This window comes from Drosophila teissieri, chromosome X, assembly GCF_016746235.2.
Source record: "Drosophila teissieri strain GT53w chromosome X, Prin_Dtei_1.1, whole genome shotgun sequence".
NCBI classification, from domain to species: domain Eukaryota; kingdom Metazoa; phylum Arthropoda; class Insecta; order Diptera; family Drosophilidae; genus Drosophila; species Drosophila teissieri.
In genome coordinates this window covers 151,523-171,100 of record NC_053034.1, presented here as the reverse complement: position 1 = coordinate 171,100, position 19,578 = coordinate 151,523, and the positions used below count along the sequence as shown (strand labels likewise).

At 39.2% G+C, this 19,578-nt stretch overlaps 2 protein-coding genes across 4 annotated transcripts; one reads left to right on the top strand and one right to left on the bottom strand.

Annotated features, from left to right (window-relative positions):
• Positions 1-2,096: 2,096 nt before the first annotated feature.
• LOC122623378 lies at positions 2,097-3,268 on the bottom strand. Its single transcript, XM_043802508.1, has 2 exons — positions 3,053-3,268; positions 2,097-2,961 (listed from the first exon to the last, which is right to left on the bottom strand). Exon 2 carries the CDS (start codon positions 2,833-2,835, stop codon positions 2,239-2,241), a length of 597 nt encoding a protein of 198 aa, XP_043658443.1. The 5' UTR covers positions 2,836-2,961; positions 3,053-3,268; the 3' UTR covers positions 2,097-2,238.
• A 75-nt stretch (positions 3,269-3,343) lies between these two features.
• Positions 3,344-19,475, top strand: LOC122623373 (ras-related protein Rap-2b). 3 transcript variants are annotated; one of them, XM_043802501.1, is made up of 7 exons: positions 3,344-3,458; positions 13,503-13,708; positions 13,766-13,873; positions 14,902-15,133; positions 16,879-17,076; positions 17,743-17,835; positions 17,905-19,475. In XM_043802501.1, the coding sequence occupies exons 2-7, from the start codon at positions 13,698-13,700 to the stop codon at positions 18,214-18,216; spliced, it is 954 nt and encodes a 317-aa protein (XP_043658436.1). In that variant the 5' UTR covers positions 3,344-3,458; positions 13,503-13,697; the 3' UTR covers positions 18,217-19,475. The 3 variants fall into 3 exon arrangements, with proteins under 3 accessions (XP_043658436.1, XP_043658438.1, XP_043658437.1); XM_043802503.1 differs by having other exon boundaries at positions 3,345-3,458; positions 13,503-13,643; positions 13,709-13,873; positions 17,905-19,474; XM_043802502.1 differs by lacking the exon at positions 3,344-3,458 and adding an exon at positions 9,164-9,291.
• The last annotated feature ends 103 nt before the right edge of the window (positions 19,476-19,578 follow it).

Here is a 19,578-nt window from a genome sequence, read left to right as displayed (position 1 = left end):
CATGCCAAATTTATATAATCATTTCAGCGACTGACGCAAGATGATGTTGCAAACTGCCAACTGAGCAACAACAACATCAACATCCAGCGAAGAGTGTCATTGACTAATGTTGCATGCAGCGCATAAAGCTGGTAAAAGGTAACCGCAATAACCAAAAATTCAATCTACGGAAACCCAAGACCGAAACAATAGAACCGAATTTGCTGTTTTTTTTTTGTTTTTCTTTTTGTTGGCAAAGCGCAAAAAGACTTGCAGATGATCTAAGTCCAGGCCACACTTAAATAAACAAATAATAGTTTTATACGTAAAATGGATTACAGAATGAATTCATATTTCTCACCTCGGAAACTTAAAAGAATTATTTAAACAATTTGCGAGTGGAAATATATTTTTATATTTTTTGTGAGACTTGCTAAACTTTTCTTTAGCTGTAAATCGTATTAATGCACCCAGTGGACATCTTCGAAATGTAAATAGGTTTGATCGGGGTCATCGGGGAGGGGAAATTGGAAAATTTACTCGAGCTTCAAAGGGGAGATGAACATTTTTGGAAGCTGCAATTAGTTGAGGGTGAGGTGTGCATTTATATAAATGCTAGGCTGACATTTGCCGGCAACGTGAAAGGGCACGTAGTATATATATTTTTCGGAAAATAGATACCCTCGTCTTTGTCTGTCAATCTGCGCCCAATGTTCCCCCGATTTACACTGTGGACAAAAAAAGTAATAGCACAAGACCGTACGGATCTTCGTAAAACTAATAAACATGTTTTTTTTTTGATTGTTTAAAGCTTCTAATGAGCAATATTCACTCCTATGCAATTTGGTATATTCATATATTAAATGATTATGTATTTAACTGATTTATTTGCGTGCCTCAATCTCGATCCTCCCATCGATTGGGCCTTAAATGCCGCGCTGCCACACAAAAGCGCTACTCTACTCGTTGTACCAAAATGTTAAATGGGACATGACTAGCCAAGGAGTTTGAATAGTTAGAAGGGGCTTGAGGGGTTCGCAAGTGAGTTAGGGTGAGGGAAACCGGACACTTGCCACACCGGTGAAACATTCGCCTAACCAGCCGAGCCTTCTCTCTGAGCCTGGCCAAATGTCAAGTAAAAATATTGCTCACAAATCGCAGCCACTGAAAAAAACAAAAAAAAATATATATATATATAACATAACCCCGAAATAAACTGCATTCCACAGAGGCACAAACATTTACGGGATAAAATTGTTCAATAGACAGACCGTTACTTGCCCTAACAACGAAAACACCCAAGCCTCTGGTCATCACATCTTCATTTTCATAAAATGAGAACTTGAAACATAAATAGAGATTAAATTAGGATGTCAATGACAATTCAAGTAAAAATCATCTTCAAATACTGAAAGAATGTTTTAAAAATATTACTGTTTGACTTACAACCACTTTGAAGAGTATCAACAAGTCGACTTCTTCTTAAAATATACAAATATTGTGTGACCTGGCGATTGTTTGGCACTTTGTTGCAAATGCTTTTCGGTTTTCGCAATTCATGGGCCTCCAAAAGTTGACCCCTTACTTGGAAGGTTCACCTTGTTTCTGTTGGGTTTCTTCTTTTTTTTTCTCTTGATTGTAGCAAGCATTAATTTGAGGGCTTTGTTTTGCATTTTAGGCTGGGATCGTCCGTTACATTCTTCCGAGCCGATTATTGGCAAAATGTTGCAAATCATTCGTGTTTTTTTTGCGTGAAGTGAATTTAAATTAAATCGCTCATCATAATTCAAAAGAATCGAATTGATCGAATGCCAATCGACTTGGCATCTGTACACCGATTGACAAGCGCCTTACACACAGAGGCGAGACACAAGTCTCGGATCTTTGATATGACATTTACTATTTTTTATCTTATCGCCATACTAATATTGCAATAATGTCAGTCCACTGAAAAATGTCATCCACATGTCAGAGCGCAGCATCCAGATGGCATAGTCAATCCAGCAAAGTAATTGATCCTCAGACAAAAAACAAAATTGACAACTATCGTTGTTTGACTTACTTTGAGCGCACGCTAACCTTGACTTTCCTAGCAAAACGTCAGACAGGGGAAAAACTTTGCCTTTAAACTGAATATTATTTATTGATAAAGATTGTACCAAAATGAGTTAAATGTTTGGGGTTAGGGAGTCGGGCGTCCAGTATTATATTCGTTGTGTGTTTGCGTTTCTCTTTAGTTAGGAATCATATGGAACCCATTTAAGCGAATCGCATGCACTTGGCCTTTTGGGTGTACGTTACAGCGCCATACTCCTCCACAATCTGATCGATGGCAATCTTGTTCAGATTCTCCAGATATAGACGCGTCTTTCGCGACTGGATAATATAGCTAATGACGTCGTGCATATTATCGAAGAAAAGAAATCCGGCGGTTCCGCAGCTGAGGTCTAGATACCGGAACCTATTAACATCGCAGGTGCATCCATCAAACAGGAAGTAAATAAAGTCGTTATTGTTGTGATACCGGAAAACCACGTAGTTGCCCCAAGGGGCCATCACGAAAACCCGCTCGGCACACCGGAATCCGGCTCTCAGGAGCTTGCAAATGCTATCGTAGCATCCATTCTCTGAACCCACCACTGCCATCGTTTCCGGAATACGAAGAAGAGCCGGGTAATGATTCGGTTGGGCCCGAAGGACATCATGGGGTCCGCTAGACTCCGGACAAGCGTCCAGTGGTTGCATCTGCTTTGGTAGCTCCGGACACGGAGGACATGGTGGCGCTTCGATGGGAGCGATAACTGCGGCGGACTTCTTGCCCTTTCCCTTTCCCTTGCCTTTGCCCTTTTTACCCATGGTAAGTCTAATCTACGATCTCAGTATGTCGCGGAACGAACAACTCAGAAACGCCTCTGCGATTGCTTCCGATCACTTGGAAATGGATGACTACTAGCCGAAATAGCACATATTATCCCTTGAGATCTGAAATACGCAAATTAAAGAAAATTTTTTTCAGAAATCATACATCCATTCGGAAATATTCGGAATGAGCAGAGCTTTCGATAATACTCACCTTATCTAGTTGGTGATTTGATTCTAAAACACACACTTGACACACCGTTCCTTCGTATTACTATTTTTAGGTTGGGCCGAAATGTAATTTTTAAATCTGGTCGAGAACGAATCGGTGAAATTTTGTACAGTTTTTTTTCCGAGATTTTTTCGTGTGATTTTGTGTGTTCACAGACAATTTACATCTGATTTTTTGCCATCTGGCTTGTGGTAGGTAAGTCCACATACTGACAGTTTCAGCAAAGCAAAGTGATCCCAAAAAGTGAGAAAGCCATTGTTTCTAGTAAACCACGCCAGAGCAGGCTTTGTTCGATACGTTTGGTAGTCGCAATTTAATTTGAAGTAATTTTAGTTTTTTAATTATTGTTTTATCTGATAATGCTGCCCATATCTACATACAACACTCGGTAAGCTGCACTTTGAAACGCTGCAATTTCATTGTTTTGGGTTTGCCAAACGCGTCCGGCTTATGGCAGAAGTAAAATATGGAAATATAAAAAATAAATAATAAATAGGAGAAAGAACCATTGAAATACGAATAACACGTTATTCCTAAGTCCGCTTCATTCGAGCTTCATATGATGGCCATTTATAGATAGGCAAGTGGAATGAATCCCAGGTATTTTTCTATTTTCGCAAGTTAAAATGATGATGACACCACTATTGCAATCGCATCCATACTTATCCAATAGGTTACATTTACGGCTCCAAACAAATACGAATCCAGAGGAACACACTTCTACGAGTATTGCTTCATCAAAAAGAAACTCTTGGCTAATGGGGCAACCCAACCTGTCATGCTGGCAAACGTGATTCGGCAGGTTTAGGACATCCATGTGGAGGGAGGTATCTCTCTCGCCCACTCTCTATACACAAATGTGCACTCTTCAATGGTATTATATAATCAATTGCCTTAATGTGCCTCAATGTGGGAAGATTTGATAGGTGCGGGAAGAAAGATGCACTTACCGCTCAAGTCCTTTGACCACTTAGTAATTTACTGAATGCAATATACTCTTCAAATTATACTTTTTTAATATTTATAAAACTTCTAACAATTAGTATATATGTACATATAATTCCGATCTGGGAATGTCCGTCTATCTGTATTCTCGGGAACTACAAAAGCTAGAAAGTTCAAATTGCACAAGCAAGTTTGTTGGACATGGCAGGATCGACAGGGCTAGTAATCCTGATGAAGAATATATAAACTTGTACAATCTAAAACATACTTTTCAAAAAGTCCAGTATAGCCTTTAATTTGTTGACTAACGGGTATGAATATTTCATGGCGAAAAATGATAAATTATACTACAGATTCCTAACCAATGAACATAACAGCGGCTTGATGCCAGGCTTGTATAACCTTGGAATCTATCTCGTTCCTGCCTATTTCCGTCTCCTTCGCACTGCCTATGACAGAGTAACGAGTATCTGCAAGTCGTTCTAGCGTTCCAACGTTCTATCTTTGTAAATGCACATGGGTATGACGTTTTCTTAAAAACATATCAATGTACTTGCTCGTAGAATTGAGCTTTTTGGCACAACATAAAGTTTTTTAGCTTTAAGCAGCGAAAAGCTTAGTGTGGAGTACTTAAGCTTTAAAGTGCTGAATAAGTTCATGCTGATTTTTTGCGAAGGGGAAATTGCGCATAATTTATCTGAGAGAGCGGAGTTATTTCCCCACCTCTCCGGTAGCCCTCCATTACTTTCTTATGACTGCAATCAATCTTCATTCACTGCAGGAAAATAACAAATGACTCGCTTGATTGTTGACACATGTCCTATCCTGCGTCTGCAGTCGTATCGCTCAAACTGAAACACAGAGAGCAATCGAAGATTCGATAACTGGGGTACCAAAGTGCAACGACCTGAAAGTCGACGCCAACGAGTCTGGGGCAAGCCAAAAATAAGGACGAGGACCAAGTCATTGGGTCACAAGCCAAATAAGAAAATAAGTAGCAGCATGGGAGAAGCCCAAAGTCGAGGAACTCGACTATTCGATACCCCCATTGAAATAATGCCCACATTCATAACACTAAAAACATTTTTATTATAAGTATGGACAATGTATTTAGGCGGTACAGTGGGCGTGGCCACTTTTTTTCTGGCATATGAATAGAAATGGGCAATTCAAAAAAAAGTGCGTTCATACGGACGAAGGACATGCCCAGATCCACTCGGAAAGTGATCCTGATCAAGGATATATTTATATACAATATGCATTATAGGGTCGGAAACACTTTTTACTACCTGTTACGTAGTTTTCGCTCTACGAGTAAAGGGTATAAAAAATGAACGAGAAACCCAACGGGGAAAAATCTCTGACTACATTTTTGCAGTTCTCGAGTGCAGATAGGTGGTTTCTGGGCGGTGGATTTTCAGGTAGCAATTGAAAGTGAGGCCGAGTAAAAGAGAAGAGTCCCGTTTTCCAGACAGCAAGAGGGTTTAACTTCTCTTTAATAAGCGACGATTATATTTACTCCGTGACGCCTATGCAACCCAATTTCACTTAGACCTTGTCAAACCAAAATTGCGAACATTTGTCAACAAGTTGTAGTATACTCCCACCCAAACACACTATTCTGGTCCCTAATGATATCCTGTTCAAACAGCACCTCTTTTACCTGGAAAAGCTACACTCCCCTCTTCTGTGACTTTCCCTCCCTTTCACCGGCTGGCCAGATGACTAATGACGAATCAATGGGGCTAGACCACGGGGAGACGACGGCCAACTCCCCAAAGGGACTTCATCCGCTCGTTCGTACAAATCGCTGTCGCCGGCATTTCACGCTTTTAAATAATTAATTGCATGTTTATAGCATGTGTGCCAGCCCTTTTCTTATCCACCCGCGAAAGGCAACTGCCATATAAAACTTCGCTCCTTAAATCGGGGAAAAGAATGAGAAGAATGAAGTGCTTCTGACCCTTTAAAGCAAATATCCTGGCTCAGGATACTGGACTATGGCGCTCACGTTGCTTTTAGAATTAATTGTTTCGTGTATATTTGTGTTATGTTGGATCTGGGCAATTGACTGAAACTGTTGGCAGGACTCGGTTATGCTGACAGATGAATTGACTTCGGGTTTGAGATGTCACTGTCTCTGCTCTTGTTGTTGGCGCGTTTAGTGAATTCCCCTGGGCAGCTGCTGAGTGGGCGTGGCTTCCTGGGGAACTTGTGACGACAGTGACGACATGTCACCAGCTCTTCGGCTGCTTCCGCCTCTGTCAGGTTGTCCTTGGCAAGCCCACGAGTCCCTGCTTAAATTAGCGATCCATTTAATTCCGTATTGCACTGCATGCATGGCTTTTTAAATTTCATATTTAATTCGATAAAAATTAATTTGATTATTTCGCCGACTGACCGATGGTTTCCCTACGTCATATGAAACCTAGGCACACTTTCATATGTATTTATGTTGACTATTGTATACATATTCTGGATTAACATTCCTCGCATTTCATTTCCAAGCCTCTTTAATCAATGTTTTTTGGTATAGACGATTCTTATGGAATCTCGAACAAATTCAATAAATTTGGAATGTAATATGTTAATTTTTATACATCAGAATAAAAAGAAAAAAGTCCATACACATATTTCTCAAAGCCATTTTAATATCTAAATTGAGTTAAAGATGACTATCATATAAAATAAAGAAGTGGTCATCAAAAATTATGTTTGAAACCAGCAAACCATATATCAAATAGATTTTGAGCTGTTTACTTCCGATTGGGGTTAGATGTTCCAATGAACTTTATTGCTTGCGATGCACGATAATTGCAACTTATTTCCAGGGGAATCGATTATTATAGCTGCCAGCTTGTTATTAATCATTAGCTTTTGTTGCCAGCAATACATTGACAAACAAAATCTTGATTGAAAACCAACAAAGCGCAAGGCTGATATTTTCCAAATGCGCCCAAGAGAATTCACAGCCCCAGAGCAGAAAATAAAAGATAAATCGAGGGGGTGAAAAAAGTGAAATGAGGACCAATGAGGACGCTGTGTCTAAGTATTGAACCAGCATGGTGGGCTTTAGTCTGCTCTGGATTGCAGCTAATCCTGTTCGTTGTAATGTTTGTTTCATATACATCCCCACTCGTTATTTGAAGAGCCCCCAAACGCTTTGAAAAAACACTATAGCTTACCTCGAAGGGTCAATCATTCGTGGATAGTTAGCTTTTTTTTCCAGTTCTCTTTAACATGCCCCGTTACCTATTTCGAATTAGGTCACCCACTATAAAATAAACAGATTTTAAGACTTTTTTAAGTTCACGTCAGCGAACTGTTGAAACATCACACAAGCCACCCAATTCCGCTGCTCTTTCATACTTTTTGTTGCATTTCGTATTTTGATTTACATAATAATCATATTTTACAATCGCTAGGGAGTTGCACCCGTTGCTTCTAGAGATTAAAGGAGCATATTGGATTCGTTACAAGGAATGAAACAGACACGACCCTATGAGGTATATATTCTTTATCAGGATCACTAGCCAAATCGATGTGGCCTCCCTGTGATCTCTGGAACTATAAAAGCTAGAAAGTTAGAAAAAAAGCATGTCGAATACGTGACGCCGGCGCTGTGAATTTTTTTTTCCGAACGCTCACTCTAACACCCATGTACCCCAGAAAGGGTATATTGAAGTAAGGGAAGCGAAACACGCTTTAGTTGACACAGTTTTACACATGCAGAAAAATATGTAAATTAAAGAGCCATCAAAGTCAGCGCCCAAGCATATGCACCAATGTATATCGACTTCTATGGCCTTTGACCCGCATAACAAACCGCTGAACAAAGCTGCCATTTGTCTTTTTGAATCATTAAAAACTCACTGGGGCTTTATTATGATTGAACTGTTTCCAGGTGGCATGTGGTACCCGCACAACATTAGTACACATCAGCATATGACTCCGGAGCAAACTGAACGATTGCCCCAAAGGAAATTGCCACGACTCGTTGGTAAATTTTAAATATTTTTGGTCGTGAAAGAAGTGGATAAATGGGTTGGCCTACAGACATAACAATAGCTTTTAAATTACTTTTAGTAGGGCACAAAAGTATGCTCTCATCAACAATATTTTCCCCGTCCACTGTTTATCCTTTTATCCACCCAATTTCCAAACGCAGCCGCAACTTTGAATGAAGAATTTTCGTTGTTGCAGGTTCATTCAATTATCGCTGATATTGTCTGTCGCACCATTTTTAATAGAATCAAAAAAGTTTCTGGAAAAGTAAATGCGTTCGCGCTCCGGAAACTTATTGAATTGCAAACAGGAAGAAAACCATCGAATATATTTTCGCAGTGCAGATTTTAGTCTTGCAAACAAATCATTTGCCTTGACACTTATTTATACTAATATATGAAACAAACACTTGTATAGTTTGGGTCTCGATCGTTTGTATTCCCTTGGTTGGAATGGCTTCCCTATAGTTTGTACTGCCCATGATAGATATAAAGATATTAAATGTCAGATAAACAACCAAAAACCTTGCTTTCGTTAAGCCTCAACAAAAGGTCATTACAGACATTACTATTTCAGTAAAGTTTTAAAGCATATAAAAGGTTTGTTTTTTTGTTTTTATTAATATCGTAAAATGTGTTGTCCCTTACTTGGGTACATCCCCGCATTAAGTACACATACCGTTTGCAGTTAACCTTTTCGCAGTATTTGAATGTATCTTTTGCCATGTGTATCCCGTAGCTGTTGCATCTACTTAGCTCGAAAGCTCTTTAGGAAAAAGCTCAGCATTCAGCTAAAGTTTCGCCGTGCCCTTCCGCCCGCCTTGCCACCCGATTTTTTCGCATGACCTCTGGTCAAAGGAATCTCCTGCTTCGGCAGGATGTGAAACCCACTTCTTCCAGCTTTGTTGTGCTTGTGCCTTTTCTTCGTTTTTTGGCATGCACTTGTGGCGCTTTGACACCCAAAAACTTCTTTACTTCTTTGCACCTCACCACCCAGCGAAAGCAACCCCCATCATGGCACACTTCGGCTGGCCGGATTGAGCTTCGGGTCGACCTTCGGTCCTCTGACTTTCAATTCGGGCATGCATCAAGTGTAATGCTCGGTTCCCTGACAGTTTTTCCCGGGAACTCGACGCAGCGTGTTGTTCCATCGCACCTGGTCCAAAACAATTTCCATCTCAACAGCTACAAAAACAGTCCACTCTTAGCAGGAAATAAAACACCACCCTAGACGAAAACTAAAAGGAAACTTTGTTATTTCTTTCGTACATGGTAAAGAATCTTTTTTTACTTGTGTTTCTGTGATTTCAGTGTTCTTTGACAACTGTAACATATCAAGAAAGTAATTAAACTTACAAATTTCAAAGTGAAAACACCCTCGAAGAACAGGTACCAAAAGAATCGGTTAAATTTGAGTGGTAAAATATTCATACAATATTTTAAATCTTTGGTTTTCCGCTGAACATCAACTGTGGCTTTTTTGTTTCATATCCAGATACACGAGTATCACTTATTTTTAAAGAAGAAACGTATTTTGACTGAAGCTACTCAATATGACGTGTGGTGCCTTTTTTCTACCGTGCACAATGCAAAACTGCACAGATTGAAACCTTAATTTGTTACATTATTTGGAGGAATTTTGGCAAGGTTAAGCAAGAAGAAATATGTGGAGGTATATGTTTATTGATAAAGATAATATAACTGAATTTAGCTATGCTGGTCGACTTACTAAAATACAACCTTTTCACAAATATTTACAATTACCGAAACATCTTGATCAAGTTGATTTGGCAATTTATTTTAATCTTAATTAATATTAATTAATCTTAACGCTTGTCATATCTAAATCAATGAATTTATTTATTTTACCATAAATAAGTGCTACATTCGACGAAAAAGATTTGCAAGTTTTTCTTGAATTATACTTTTGTTTATATGGTTTTAAATGGTTCATATTTCTTTGCCTCTTTGGTGATTAGTATTATTGTTGACTAACTTTATACCACTAATCTCATAGCTTTTTGGTCAATGGCATTATTTTTCCCAACCGAACCAAAGGATTTCCTTATATCTCTTCGACGTGTGCGTTATTTCATTAACTCAGTTACCGGAATCGATAATCAGATAAAATGTTTATTTTACGCACAGATAAACAGCTCTATTGGCATTAAACGTAATCATTGTCATGGCCAAGTGCCGATTATTGCCCTTATTACTCATCAATGCCCAGGGTTCAATCTCATATTATCCCGATCGTTTTATCCCCTTTTCATTGAAAACTGCCAGCTTTACGACTTATGTTCCCCCATTTTAATGGATTTCGTATTTGACACGTATATAATTCCTATTAAAGCCAACCATCAAAAAAACGTAATTAACACTTATCTGTTTCGTATGAAATCGCTCACTCATTGGTATGACTGCCATGCAGATTACCTTTCACAAAATTGTTAGCTCCACTATACCCCACTTCAAGGATATTCTCAAGTATTCGCGGTTGGCCGTAGTCAGGGAAAATATAATATTTATTTATTGCTTATTTATTATTTATTGTACGCTGTATGCTTAAGCCTAAGCTGCAGTGGCTTTCGGCTGTGAAGTTTTTTTATTTTGCTGTAAGTAAATGATGTGATTGCAACCCCACTATTGCGTTTATGGCGAATAAAGTTATTCATTGACACCCCAATTCAGAATCTTGTTGCCTTTGAGCCCTAATAAGTCGCCCTAAACATGAAACACCAATTAAAACGACAACAATTGGAAACCCCAGACTTGCGGAGACACAGATCTCCAGTCCGCTGGGAGTGGGGATAGTAGCAACAAAACCATTTTATTGGGAAAAAGTTATTCAACTGTTGCTGTATTCTGTAGTTCGTTGTATGTTTGAGCTAAATCTGCAGGTTCTGGCAAACATTTGAAGACCGCCGTTCTGACAGCTTAGGAAACGGAAAAGTGGAGCGACACTTTTGCGATAACAAAAGGCAGTTTTTCCGCAACTGTGTCCCTGAGCAACTGAAAATATGCTTAGAATGATGGGAACTTTAAATAGGGGGCTTCGATTCGAATGATCCGTGCCGTGCTGATATAAATCGTAAAGTTGTTGTATTTTTCAAAAATATTACGATAAGTGTAGTGGCTGGTTAAAGAAGAAAATCATTTTAATTAATGTATGCGATCATTGACCCATTATTTACGAAGGCTCTTATTCTACCCATGGCAATATTATTCTAATATTAATATGATATCATAAGTAAACAGCTAAAGATTTTAGTGACACTTCAACAAGCAATTAACCAATTCTGCCCACAAAAATGCCATATTTGCACCACTGTGGCTAGCTGAAAACAGCACTCACATCCACACACATGACCCATGGCTGATAAGGAGCTCTTGTGTACCAGCATGTCATTTGGCTGCTTTGGGTTATTGGCCTTTCCTCGTTGACTCAGAATTCACTACTCAGACTTTTGTTGCCTGCACATACAGAAAAAAGGCTGTTTCAGTACCTCCTCTTTATAACCAGCGACAGTTTAAGTTAGATTTACATAGCTGTCAGCTCGATTGTTGCCAGATTCTTGTTACAAATAATCGAAATAATTTTTCTGTGTTGCCGAAATGTTATTTCTTTTTTCCACTTAGCCGACAAATAACACAAGTATCAAATATCTGGGCTTTAAAGTTTATGGCTTGTGGCTGATTTTATACCTGTTACTCGTAGAGTGAAAAGGTACGCTACAATCTTTGAAAAGTGTGTAACAGTTACCGATACAGTAAATATGTACATGTTCTTGAGCAAGAAAACTAGCTGAGCCGATTTTAGAAAATACAGAATACTACAGAAAATAAACCCAGTTAATAAGTGCGTGTACAACAAATATGTAGAATATAAACTAGGGTATCCTAGTCAAGGAACTCGCCTATAACGTTTGTGGAAACTGCACACGCACTGTTTTTTACTTAATTTAAACATTTTTTTCGCCCAAGTGTTAGAAAGGGGTCGCATTTCGCATAGCCTTCGGCGAAGGCCAACCATTTTCACCCCTTTTATTTTGTTTATGAATGTGTGGGTTTATTTAAATTGCCTTTTTCATGTCATTCATTAGGCAGAGACCAACTCGCGCCAACATAACTGATACCTATGCATGTCCCACATTGCCTTTACCCCACTAACGCAGTCACCCAAGAACAGTTCTCTTATCTCTCATGAGGCAAGCTGGCATGTATAATTACTTGAGCCCTCGTTTAAAAAACCTAAAAACAAAATGCCGGAAAACCTATAACACTTTCGGAAATACTTAAGCAAGCAAATGGTGATTTTGCGTGTCGATAGACCTAACACCATATACAATTATTTAAATAAGCATTAGCTCAGGGGGAAATGGAACTCTTAATCTTTTATTTATATAACGTTTTATTATTTATAACAGTGTCCTCCTTTTATTGCGAATCTCCCTCCTCCTTAAGCCAAGTAACGGGTAACTGATAGTCGAGCAGTTCGACTACATCATTCTTGTTGTGTTGTTTTTTCATTTAGATCGAAATACCAAATTACCCTGGATTGCTATAGCGAGTGTATGTCTTTTATCCCCGTGTATATTTTCAAGGATTTCTGGTCCATTTCATGGCTGTGTTACCGACAAAGAAACTGGATTTCCAGTTGTGACCAAAAGTCGTATTTTTCAGATCCGTTCATCAGCCGTGATTATTATTTCGTTATTATTTTGTCTTATGGTGTTCAGCCTCATCCGAAAAATAACATTCTTAGTTTGTTTATCTTGTGACATTTAATTTAGCTCTGCTTGTCCTTGCTCTGATTGTTTATTTGTTTTTCATCAGACTTTCCCTGCCTTTATCCTTTATCCCTTTTGAAAGGCCCACCGCCCCAATTCATTAGTATTCTTCAGCGAACGTAAGCCCAAAAAACAGAAACAGAAAGGAAAACTTATCAGGGGCCCCCGAGAAGTATCTTTGTGTGTCTTTGTTTGTTGTGACCATTGTTTCTGTCGCCTGTTGCTTTGCAAATTATTGCGGCCCTTTCTTTCAGTCCATCACGTTCCGTTTTAAAGCTTAAGATATGATATCCTTGGTATGTATTGAGAAAGGCAATTCAGTTTTAGGTATCATTTAAACATTGCCAAACATAAATCGATTCGCAAATATTATAGAAGATTTTATGTGTCCTTTTACACATGAATTTTGCTGACCCACACTAGACTGTATGCAAATCGAATTGTTTAAGAACAATTTAACAACTTTCTCCTCCCGACTAAGAACTCTGCGTCTCTGCGGTCTCTTGGGTAATAAAATAACAATGTAAACCAACCAACAAAATCAAATCTTTGACAGTTCCTTGGGGCTAATCCCTCCTCTTTGTTGGGTTGATAATTATTGGGCTTTTTATGACAATCCTGACATCCAGCAGCAGCAAAAGAAGGTGTCTTGTTATTGTTTTGTCTCTCATCCACAACCCCTTGTACTTGCAGGTGAGCACGGGAAAATTCCGCGAAAATTTACATTCCCAACATATTTGCACACTCTGGTGAAAAGGCGGAGCGCAAAGAGAACGAAGCTAAATGGGCTAATAACAAGCTAAGTACGATGGACTAACAGCTTGCCAGTTAGCGGTACGTTTCGAGCTACGTTTACATGGACAGCTGCTAATAAAAGACGGCAAGCGAATGAACATTAGGTCTTAAGCGAGGGTCGTTGATTTATCAGTAGCCACAATAATCAGGAGACCACACAGGTATTCCAAGGATTGCAACATGCGTGGCCGCCACTTACGCCGCCGCTTCAGCCTGCAGCCCTCGTTCATGAAGGACGACAATGCCGAGGAGAAGCCCAAACGTGATAAGTAAGTAGATGTAGTAGATATACGTTGGAAAATCATATTTGTAATGTTTGTGGTGTCGCGCATAGAAGCCTATTCACTGTTGCCACTTATAAATGTATATTAAAGCAATACCACCATTAATATATTAAAGAGAGTGCAAACAGAGGATATCATCCCAAAGTGTTAGGAAATATATGGCATTTGGCGATTGCAGCCATAATAGTTGCAAGAAAAAAATAAGTGAAAAATGATTTGACGAAGTTTATCACCAAAGTGTTCCAAAAATCTATAAAATTCTAATTTTACTTTAACTGACTTAATTTTTTCAGCTCTAAGGTTGCACTTTTTTATTCGACTATGTTCAAAAGACAAACAAATGAAGGGAAAGAAGAGCGCAGTCAGTTATGTTCGTTGTTTGCATACTTTTCATTTGTTTCGCCTGTCAGGACAAGAATTTCAAGTTCTTCGTGCTTTTGATTACATTTTTCCTTTTATTTTCTTGCATTTTTCCTATTAGGAACAATTATTTATGAAATACCGGAAAGGTAGCAAGAAAGCTGAGTAATATACATTAGCACTTAGTATTGAGGATGGTAATCCATAGTTGGGTATAACTTTTGATTTTGCGATGCTTTCCTTAATTCATTTGGATGTTCCTGATTTCTGATTTCTCGGGACAAATTATAAGCTGTCAGCAATGGATTCTATGTCCTTGTAGTCATTTTCCAACCAAATTTGGAGTTTGATCGTACCGCTGAGTTACAGTGTACAGAGTATTTGCACAGAGTATTCCCTGTTCTTCCAACTTGCAACTTGCAATCCAGCTGTCTATGGCAAATGTCTTTACCTCTGCGTTGCAAAGTTCTGACTAAATTCAATATATCCTCTCCTAGGGTATAAAAAAGAGCAAAGCCTTGCATTAAGCTATGCACTAATTAAATTACACAGCAATTTACCAACTCAAGTCGCGTTTTATGTGTTATAATTCATGTTTCATCTAATTCTTTTTTCCCCTACCTCAATGTCAACCGAAAATCACGCAATCGCAGGGTTGGTAGAAATAACGCGGTAGATGATGCCATTGGACCGGCCAACGCACGCCACAAAATCGTCGTCATGGGCTCTGCAAAAGTGGGCAAAACGTCAATAATCACCCAGTTTCTGTACAACACATTTAGCACCAAATACAAGCGGACCATTGAGGAAATGCACCAAGGCAATTTTTCCATCGCCGGCGTGAGTCTTACCCTTGATATTCTGGACACTGCCGGTTCATACGAGGTGAGCAAAACTTTCGCCACGTATTTTACGCTTAGATTAACTTCGTTAACTCTTGTTTTAAGTGGCTTAAGATTTATTAACGTTGTGGATTTTTTTCGTTAATTAGCCATTATTTAATCAGTAATAACCATTTAAAGTGAACTTGATTAAAGTGAATTTATACTTAAATGGTATGTAGGGTATCCTTAGTGCATCCACACTCGCGCTGCATATAAATTTCATGTGGTCAGCCAGAAGCAGGCATTCATGCTGACTCATCCTGTGGCAGAATGCTCAGTAGTTCCAGTTGGTAGAATTACTACCGTAGTCCCTAAGCAGCAGCGTTTTTAATTACTCTAAAAGGGCTGCGACTGGATCCCAAAAGCTTTGAAATTATTCAAAAGAAGCTAAATCACAGAGCGATAGTTGATCACTTGATCTGGATTCATATTTCCGAATCCGATTCCTTAATACATATCGCCTGATTTCACAGAAATGCCCCCCATCTTTATCATTGTTATCCACGTTCAACAGGCTGCACGGAAATTACAACCTTACGATTCAATTTCGCTGCCACTTCCGCCGCGCGAGTTGAAATGCTCTTGTTCATGTAAGCGAACATCAGAGGGGGCGGTCGTTTACGACTATACTCGTAGGTTGTAGTACACCTTGCTACATAGTATACATACCTATACATACCTAGCTTATGAATGCTGGCCAAATGCTGGATATATGTTGCCAATGGAGTCAATCAGGCAGAGACTGCAAGCCGAACAAAGCGAACTGAGCTGTGACTGTCTATGCGACATGTGACTATGTGTCCTTGGTGAAAATTCAGAGACCCTTTACATTATTGTTAGATATTTTATTATGAATCAATGTATTACATAATTATGCAGTATATGCTTACTTAATGGAACCACTAAGTAAAGTAAAGGGAACAATAGGGAACCATGTAGTCGAGCGAAGCGACTGCTAAATACACGTTACTTAGCGAACTGAAAGTGAAAAAGAATGCGGATGTGCAAGTAAAAATGCGAAGATTGAAAAGCGTTTTTTCTCGGGTTTTAATTTCGGTTTCAGTCTGAAGGGCCGCTGCATGGATAGGGCTTATCTCGTTTCCTCTTTTGGTTAGGCACATAGTCGCATTCATTCGAATTTTTCCGTGCAAAGTGTTTATCCTCTGCCAAAAATGCTACGGGTGAGGTTTCTGCATTTCCCACTCCTTTTAGATCCATCTCCATCGATTTACTGCCCCAGTTTCCCTTCATTTGTGTTTTATTATATAGGGAAAAACACGGGCAAAGTTTAAGGTATGTAAAGAGATACGGTAAAGTTGGATTTACAAGATTTCGATTCCATAATTGACATGAAAATCAAAATATCTTAAATGAAATCGTACACATACATACATGCATACATATATGAAATTCCGATGCTTTACAAACCATCACAATTCGTTACTCAGCGCTGAGTGCTGGGCCTTTGAAAGGCTCGAAACACAATTCATAAATTATACACATGGGAACTCAGTTTTCGGTTGGGCATTCTGTTACAATTGCGAACATGCATCAGGGTAAATACAAGGGGCACATGCCAGAGACCAAGGTCAACTCTACGGGGCCACCAACGACCTCTAATTAGACCAGAGACACACAGGGGAATAAGGGGAAGTGATTGTAAAATTTAAGTAAGAATACTACAAATCGTTGAATACTATAAACGCGTCTAAATGAAATCAACATTTCTACGTTCCTTTTCTTCAGTTTCCGGCGATGCGGGCTCTCTCTATATCCTCGGCGGATGCTTTCATCCTGGTCTACGACGTCACCGATGCCACTACTTTCGAGGAAGTGCGCACAATTCGCGATCAGATCCACGAGACTAAGGCCACTACTGCGGTTCCAATTGTGGTTGTCGGGAACAAGATCGACCTCTTGGCAGATGGGGAAACCGAGCGAGAGGTGCGTTTCACTCTTACTTCCTTATTTTCTCATTTTATTTACACTGAGCCCCAAATGAATTCCTCTCACTTAATGACACCGCGTAGTTTTCGAAGGCACGGCAAAAATGTAGGAATTATCGGCAGTGTATTTAAAATCTGCACACACTTTTCCCAGCTGTTTCGGATGTCACAGCCAACGAAAAAGTGTAACATTTAAAATGTCAAAGTGGCTGACACGGCTGGCGTGGAAACTAAAAACGCACTGGCTTGGCTTGGCTTGGCTGTGGGAGGATATAAAACAGAGGCGGTGTCGTGGAATAAAGTCCGAATTATGCGCGAAAGTCACACGAAATGAAATGCCATCAAGTGAGGCTGCACTGCGGAAAATTACGCGTTGTACACAAATAGCTTGTTATATCTTTTATTAGAAAAAATTTAATATACAGCTTAGATATCTAGAATCTACATTGCTAATCGAAATCACATAAGATTGTAAGGACTCTACTACTGCCGGTGGAAATTGCATCCTAAAATTGTATTAGCACTTGAAAATAGTAGTATACTGTCCTGAGAGTTTGAAGGCATTCCAACTAGTCTTTTGCGGTCAACAAACAATCACAAAAACACTACAATTTCGGCCACCCAAATTGCTTCCTTCCGTTAACGTTAATTTACCTTTTTGTAGGTTGAGTACGCCACCACAGAATCGGTAGTTACTGTGGACTGGGAGAATGGGTTTGTAGAGGCCTCGGCTTCCAGTAATGAAAACATCACCCAGGTGAGTGCAATCATTTGTCAGCCCAACCCAGTGACCACATAGTGACTTCGACTTCGACTTCGACACTAGGTGTTCAAGGAACTGCTGGCCCAGGCAAAAATAACTTACAATCTGAGTCCGGCCCTACGTCGTCGGCGCCAGTCGTTGCCGCAGCAGATTGGAAACAATGGACCGGGCACTCCGTCTCACCACCACCAGCACCACACCCAGCACCACAATTCCGGAGGTGGCGCCTCCGCTTCTACCTCCTCGGCAGCGGCAGCTGCGTCATCCTCCGGGGGATCCGGATCCCACGCCCCTACACCTGCCCAGCTGCAGCACCTGCAAAGAATCCAGGAGCGGAGTTTGGGCGCCAAGCGCAACTCGTGCGTCATTTCCTAAAGAGGCGAAATCCCGGCACTGGCCAGGTCCAGTGCCAACACGGCACTTGACGAATGGACGCCAAACTAGAGGTCTCATATATAACGGTTTTCAACACCTTTTCAATAATCAAAAACAAGATGGGGCTCTTTTCCCAAACCCAAGCAACAGAACTAGTCTGAACAGAAGAGGTAGATTCTATTCACAGACTCCCAGTCTTTTACGGGAAGACAACATTCTGGGTGAGCAAGGTACCATTTTCTTTTCTTAAAAACACTACTTGTCGTCGAATTTAATTTAATATTTAATTTAACGTTTTAAAAATATGTTGAAAGTATGCTCAAAGTTTCAAAATCGCTTGATATTTGAAAGTATATTTTAATATATATATTTTTTCCACAAGTTTAACGTTATCTTTTTCACGGATACGAATATATTTCGAAATCCTTTTAGGTATTTTGCAAGTGTAAGAAAAGCAGGGTAATATAACTAAGCGGGAAATTTTTAAAGATGTCTCCCTAGAACTTCTAATTTTATTAATCTAAACTAATTAAATCCGCAATATTGTAGAGCAATCTCTACTCAAATGTACCTCTATCTTGCTGTTATTGCTCCAATAACTTAAGTACCTATATCGCAAGCCTCTGGTTTCTTAAACTCAGCTTTTAGAATACTTATGTGTGTGACCAAAAGTGAACTCGTTAAAACGATATACAACTCACTCAGAAAAAAATATACAATAACCCAAGACAAATTATTTTTTAAACGTCTCAGTACTTAGCTTGTGTATTTGTCTAATCTGATCTTACAGGAATATATAAAATAGTTTATTCATTATCTGTGTATAGATTACACTGTCCACTATGTAGATTTCCACAAATTTCCAGTTTCGAAATGTCTTTAAACGGGTCAGGAACGGATCTAAATTTCGTGTTACAACACGCAAGTGTTAAGTTAAAACGCGAAAGTTAAAAAAAACAGTTGTTACACACGACAACGCAGTGTTTAAACGTTTGTTGGCTTATTGGGTTCGTTGAAAAATATTTAAAAAATACAAGTATGCGTTTCCGACCCCTTTTTATCAGGATCACCATCCGAGTCTGTCTGTTTGAACACTGTGATTATTGGTCAAAACCACTGACCACCCTGTCCGTGTGAACGAACATTATTATTTATATGCCAACTTCCATCATTTAAACATCTCTCGAACTCCCACTGAGTATCTGAGTGTGCTTCCTAAAATTGGCAGAGTTATTAATTATCCTAAATAAATTGTTAAATTTCCATAGTGCAGTGTAACAAATAAAATAAATAAATTACATCAACGGAACACAACAAATTTAGATGATTATGATGAACAAATTTCGTATGTAGTCACGTAAA

Coding starts and splice junctions, on each gene's coding strand:
- LOC122623373 (XM_043802501.1), top strand. Junction 15,134..16,878: donor ACACTGCCGGTTCATACGAG/GTGAGCAAAACT, acceptor CCTTTTCTTCAG/TTTCCGGCGATGCGGGCTCT. Junction 17,836..17,904: donor GTAATGAAAACATCACCCAG/GTGAGTGCAATC, acceptor CTTCGACACTAG/GTGTTCAAGGAACTGCTGGC.
- LOC122623378 (XM_043802508.1), bottom strand. CDS start 2,835: ATGGGTAAAAAGGGCAAAGGCAAGGGAAAGGGAAAGGGCAAGAAGTCC.